The sequence below is a fragment of the Otolemur garnettii genome, unplaced genomic scaffold (genome assembly GCF_000181295.1).
Source record: "Otolemur garnettii isolate 467f Iridium unplaced genomic scaffold, OtoGar3 scaffold00003, whole genome shotgun sequence".
Classification (NCBI taxonomy): domain Eukaryota; kingdom Metazoa; phylum Chordata; class Mammalia; order Primates; family Galagidae; genus Otolemur; species Otolemur garnettii.
In genome coordinates this window covers 47154754-47161268 of record NW_003852398.1, presented here as the reverse complement: position 1 = coordinate 47161268, position 6515 = coordinate 47154754, and the positions used below count along the sequence as shown (strand labels likewise).

The 6515-nt window shown below is 40.9% G+C and overlaps 1 protein-coding gene across 1 annotated transcript in view; it reads left to right on the top strand.

Moving 5' to 3' along the window:
* The window catches only part of CCDC192 (coiled-coil domain containing 192), a 210677-nt gene extending 209073 nt beyond the window's left edge, over positions 1 to 1604 (top strand). Inside the window, exon 7 of the mRNA XM_023515302.1 lies at positions 1375 to 1604. Coding sequence (XP_023371070.1) covers positions 1375 to 1604 — 230 coding nt within the window. The remainder of the gene's footprint in view (positions 1 to 1374) is intronic.
* The last annotated feature ends 4911 nt before the right edge of the window (positions 1605 to 6515 follow it).

The following is a 6515-nucleotide window of genomic DNA, read 5'->3' as shown; positions in this document are numbered from 1 at the left end:
TGGAATTTGTTTTCACTGGCAATTGCATACAACTGTGGAGACCACATATCAGGTTCCTTCATCCACTATCAGTGCCATTATTCCTGAAATGATATCCAAGCCCTAGACATCCCTTACTATTTATTTATACCTAAGTCTGCCTTTTATTCATATATACCTCTGAGAAATGCGATGGTGGAAATTTCAAAAGTGCCAGGGAGGATGGTATTGCTAAAGGCTAGTAAGATGGGGTTTGCCTTAAGGAGCCCAATTTTTTGATGGACTAGTGAGGTTTGTTTTTAAGGACTCTGACTGCCAGTCACTATCTTTTATCTCTTTGTTAGACCCTTCTCTTCCTCCTTACTCAGGCCTTTATCCTTATTTGAGAGGTTAGCTGATAGAAATTAATAATGATGGCCGGGTACAGTGGCCCACACCTATAATCCTAGCACTCTGGGAGGCCAAGGCAGGTGGATCACCTGACCTCAGGAGTTTGAGACCAACCTGAGCAAGAGTGAGACCCTGTCTCTACTAAAAATAGAAAAACTATGTGGATGTTGTGGCCCCTATAGTCCCAGTTACTCAGGAGGCTAAGGTAAGAGGATCGCTTGAGCCCAAGAGTTTGAGGTTGCTGTGAGCTGTGACACACCACACTCTAACCAAAGTGACAGAGTGAGACACTGTCTCGAAGGAAAGAAGGAAAGGTGGGTGGGCAGGGAGGGAAGGAAGGAAGGAAGGAAAGAAGGAATGAATTGTTAGTGTTTTCATGTCCATGAAGTATTTATGATTTTATTAAGAAATGCTAAAAAGCCTACAGGCCTAAAAGAAATGACTCTCTATGGATGATACCATGCTAATAGAGCTCTCCCGGATCACTTCAAATCACAACCCTGCCACTTTTAAAGCTGACTTGGGTTAAGAAACTAGTCTTCTCTCATTATCACTTTCACCAGAAAGGCCAATGATAATCTATGTTGTTTTTTTTTTTAGTTATATTAAAATTCAAATTGAAGCATAATTCTACTTGATTGCAGCTCTTGTAAAAGATTCTTAGAGAAAAGAATAACGTGAGACTTGAGGTGGCTGTTGTTTGTAGATTGGATTTTCAAGGACAGCTCATTCCCATGGTTAATTGAAAGTTAAATGTGTATACAAGAGAGTTGGCAAGGGTTGATTCTCCTTACTCTCAAGAGACTTCCAAGTTCCGTTTTCATGAGCACCCAGAATCTTTCCCTTGCTGGGTCCAGATTTTGTTCTCAGGGTCCAACCGGATGATATAACATCTGTGCTTTCTTTTAAGAACGTGAGAAATGAAGCTTTTCTGTCTTTCCTCCCTTTGAGTTCTGGGAAATCCAATTAAAACTGCTCAGACTTTTCTTTTCTTGTTTGCTTTAGAAGGCAGCCTGATGATGGAAGAGTTCTCTGGAGGTCTCCCACCTGTGGAAGAAGGTGATCGCAAAATCAGCCTGATCATGGAATTGTCCACCCAGGTTTCCCTTCAGACTGAGAAGATCACTCAGCTGGAAGAAGTTTTAGAGGAAAAGGAAAAGAAGATTGAGCAGCTGGAAGCCGAGCGGAGATTCTATTCTTCCCAAGGGGCCGAGGACCCTCCACCATGTTTATAAGAAGCCTCAATTTTGTCTAATAATAGCGTCACTCCCATGGTCTCTGATGAGGATCTGTAGCGGTTCCCAATAAGAAAATAATAAAAGTTTATTAAGTGTCATCCAGGCCAAGTCCAGAACCCAAGTAGTCTCCTCATTGACAATGTTCAAGTTCATTTGGGGGGTTGACTATATTATATAATGTTTGTACTGGAAAGAAACAAAACAAAGGAAGTGTTCAGAAGCAAACAGTTTCCCCTTTAGACAGCAGTCCTCATGTAAGCCACACAGCGTAGCAGACTGGTTTTAGACGTTCCTGGTAACAGTTGGGCTGAGAATAATACAAATCTAGGTGGTGAAAGAACTTAACATCATTCTCTTAACAGACAGAGGTTTGTCACTCTGCAAGGGACAGGTGGTATACAGCTCTGTTGTGAAGCTGTCACAAAGGGTCAGTGTCGAACTGGTTAGAGTCCTGAAGAGCAGAATCTCTGCGGGCAGAGTAAATAGCCCCGGTCTGCCCTTTCCTGTCCTCAGGACTTTGTTTCTTTATGGCATGCATCTTACTAACATTAGCAAAGATAGAAAGGTCATAAAAGTAATGCAACAAAAAATAATAATAAAGAAAGGATGACTCAGAGCTGTGGTCCTTTGGGAAAAGTGTCCCGGTACAGCATCTCCCTGGGAAAACACACGACACTGATTTTTTTTTCCTTGGGAGCAAGACTAAGACCAAGGCAAAATACACTGTCTGTTACAGTTGTAGCAGTCTGCTGTGAACAGCACAAAACACGGGCAGGAAAAATGGAGAATGGAAAAAAGAAAGCTACCTTGTGATCAATGGAATAGAACGAATCATTTCATATTCTTGTCCCACCGAGCCCCCTCAAATGAACTCTTTTCAGGCCAGAGGGAGAAAGTAGGTGCTAAGTGGGACTTAGTAGGCTTTGGGACTTATCTCTTACTGTTCTCATACAGCGCATCTCCATCTCAGGCAGACGCTTCTCCTGATGGGTACTTCTCTCCTATATGACTGTATTGCTTCTTGATTGAATTCAAGCAGTTCAACAAACACTCATCAAAATCTTCCGTCTTCCAGTCACAATAACAGATGTTAGAAATATAAGAGCAAACATGATAACCACAACTTTTATCACCTAGGAGTTCACAGACACACAAGGGTCTCCTTAAATGTAAGGCTGATTGTAACGACGGATGGAAAATGGAAACGAGGAAGCGAGTAAATGGGGTGTAAACCTAACAGGCAGCGCTGTTTCAGATTCGCAGATACGCTGAGCATGAGTAACCGGGAAGAATGCGTATTTCCAGGAATATGCATTTTAATAAACAGCTGCAGCATTCCCGATGAATGGATTCCAGGAACTGTATTTTAAGGGCACACTGGTTTAGGGATGGTTTTGTACCCAGACTAATGGACAATCTCTGGAAGGACAATGGCCTCTCGCAAACCAGAGTGAGGCTCTACATTCTTTAACTACTCCATGATCTGCTTATGGATCAAGACAGAGTTTCCAAACTTGATCCTTTTTATATAAAAAGAGAGATAATTGAGCTTTTAAGCTCAATATGATAATTTGATGAGGCTCACTATTAAGAACTCAAAAAACATGTGTCTTACCAGTAGACTCTGTTTTCATCCAGAGACAGATTCTCCCCGTATTTGTTTAGAACCTCAAGTTTCACCTGCACTGGATGTAAAAACACCTAGGTGCAGGTCAATATCAGAAATGTAAACAATTACTCCTCACTGGTCCTGAAGACACACCAGCCCCAGAAAGCAGTTCAAAGCACTTTACCTTTCTGTGGCGTCTACCTCAACCTCTACAGAATGCACACAGAAATCTCTCCCTCTGTTCCTCCCTTTTCTCACCTCCCAAGCCCCAACCTTCTAGTCTAAAGGTTCTGCCCACTGACCCAGACACTACAGCGAGACTGAGCGTTAGTGTGTTCTCACTGTGTGTTCCTGGGAAAGACCTTCAATCTTTCCCTTTGCTAGAAATGGACCATTTACAAAAGAACGTCTCATCTTCACAATTTTGAAGTGTTAATACGCTAACCAAGTTTCACTTTCTTCATTTTACCACAGATTGTCTTCCTCTCATGGATAATGGGGGTTAAACAGACAGGAAGGAGGGAGAGAGAAAGGAAATGTCCTCCCGAGAGGATGGATGTTAATTTCCAGATCAATTTCCCCTGGTTAATGCTCTGACTAGCCTTCAGGATGAATGTGAACTTGCAGTGGAGATAAAGTAACAGACAGAGCAAGAGCGGCTATTAATAATTAATTGAGCCTATCACCTTGAAATATCCAAGGACCAGCCACCAAAGAAAAGAACATGGAGAGGTCATGTTACCCACAAAGCCATCTTTACAAGAAGCTGATGTTGACCCAGGTCTAGGTTATCTCCAATCGGAAGTGGGGAGTAGATGTGGGCCAAAGGTGAATAGACTAAACTCGGCTAGTGACATCTTAGTATTAAGAATTCTTTACTAGCCATAGTTTATGGGAGAGGGGGGTGGACAGGGGAGTGTCACTGGCTTCTTGACGAATTCAAAAGTGGAAAAGTTCATATTCCCAGCTAAACCTTCATACTATTACATGCTCCCAAAGTTCATTTCTATTTTCTGCCATTCCTCTGGGGAATTCAGTAGGAAGCTTCAAATAAGGCTAAATATCTGTCTCAGGCTAACTGAAATTCAGATAAGAGCTCACACTGTAAGCCCAAATCTCATCATTTTCTTAGATACAAGTTGGGTTGCTAAAGCCGTGCACACCGTCCTCCCTTAACATAACTGGTGTAATTATAACAAGGCAATCGGCATGCTGATGACCCTATTTCTTCACAGAAAATTTAGCAAATCATCAGGTAATGTATTTGATTTAAAAATAGCTGGAAATTCGGGGAATAAAATACGTAACAAGTAATACAAGCCATTCTCTAATATTCCAAAAACATTTGCAGAAATATATGCATAGTTTTAATGTCCTTTTTCATCAGTCCTTACTTTTGTCAGAGAGAGAGAGAAAGTTAATTTGAACATGTGAAAGTCTAACCAATTTAAGTAAATGTTGGATTTAACAAATTTAGTGTCATTATTATTTTACTGTGCTTGCAAATACCTTCATGGCAAGCTTGACTCTTAGCAGCAAACTTGTTAAAGATTAGGAGAAAAGTCAGTCATTGGAGTAGCTGACCCAGAAAGATGAACCGGGTACTCTGGAGGTTTAGTTCAGTGAAAGCAAAGAAAGTATCATAGGTTTTAAGTGCATTTCTAGAAAAAACTGAATCCAATCAAATTTTAAATATCTCTTACAGTCCTCTCTGCTTATTCCAAAATTTTATCCTTTTTTGTATATCACACTGAAGTAAAGAATCTTTGCTTTAACGCAATAAATAGAGAGGTGTTGGTGAATGTTGTAGGCCAATGTCAAAATTATGTTTACTTGGCAATTATCAAGTAGAGGAACTACAAAGACAACACTATTTTAAAAGATATAAGAAAACATTTTTAAAAACTTGGAAAAAATTAGGCAAAAGAAAAGAAAGCCAAATTATAAAGAATAAATGATTATTAAAAATTACTCTCTGGTTTTACAACAAAATTCTTTAAGATTTCCCAGACATGACAGAACTTTTCCACTAGAAGAGGAGAATCAAGTTCAAGTAGGAAGTAACCTTTTTAAAATAAAAGAACAAGTACACTGGGACAAAGTTCACTTCACAAAGCAAAAAACAGGACTGGCCACAAAATTTCCCACACCTAATGAAATTAGGACTTTTATGGTAAAACAAAACAAAACAAACAAACAAAAAACTTAGTTCTTAATCCCAGCTTCCCACAGAAGTCATTTTTAAAGCCAGAGATGCACTACATTTTCTTTTTTTTTTCAGTTTTTGGCTGGGGCTTGAACCCCTCACCGCCCATCTATGGGGCCAATGCCCTACTTCTTTGAGCCATAGGCACTGCCCTACATTTTTAATAACATGAACCTGTATTAGGATGATCTTTAATTGTCTGACCATTTCCATCTCTGAGGCTTACAACTGATTTTTTGGGGTTTTGGTACTTTTTGAGACAAAGTCTCACCTTGTAGCTCTCAGTAGAGGGCTGTGGTGTCATAGCCCACAGCAACCTCAAACTCTTGAGCTTAAGTGATCCTCCTGCCTCAGCTTCCCAAGAAGCTGGGACTATAGGCACCCGCCACAATGCCCGGCTATTTTTAGAGATGAAGTTTCACTCTGGCTCAGGCAATCAAACAGCCTCAGCCTCCCAAAGTGCTAGGGTTACAGGCATGAGCCACCACGCCTGGCCCTAATGACTCTTTTTTTTTTTTTGCCGTTTTTGGCCAGGGCTGGGTTTGAACCTGCCACCTCCGGCATATGAGATATCAGCGCCCTACCCTTTTGAGCCACAGGCACCACCAGGCCCCTAATAACTTTCGAATCTATTTTGCTAGAGTCATAAATCAACTTCACCAAGAGTTTATTATGCTCATTATAAATTTGGCAATGGATGACAGTAGAGTCAAAGAGCAAGAACTAGCCCAGAACAGGGTTTTTGTGTGTGTTTGTTTGCTCTTTGGTGTTTTGTTTGGTTTTAACATCACACTTTTAAGATGTTTAGGGAGGGGTGGTGCTTGTGGCTCAAGGAGTAGGGTGCCAGCCCCATATACTGGAGGTGGTGGGTTCAAACCCAGCCCCAGACAAAAACTGCAAAAAAAGAAAAAATAACAAAAAAGAAGAAGTTTAGGGGTGTTCCCCCCACCCCACTATTTCCTATTGTCTCATGTGTGGCTGCTTAAGATATTTGTCTTATCTGCCCTACCCTGTAGGTAAATGGGTTTATAAGCCCTGCCTGAAATACTCACAAGTGTGCATGCCAGGTCTGATTTAGTATGTCGTGGAGTCA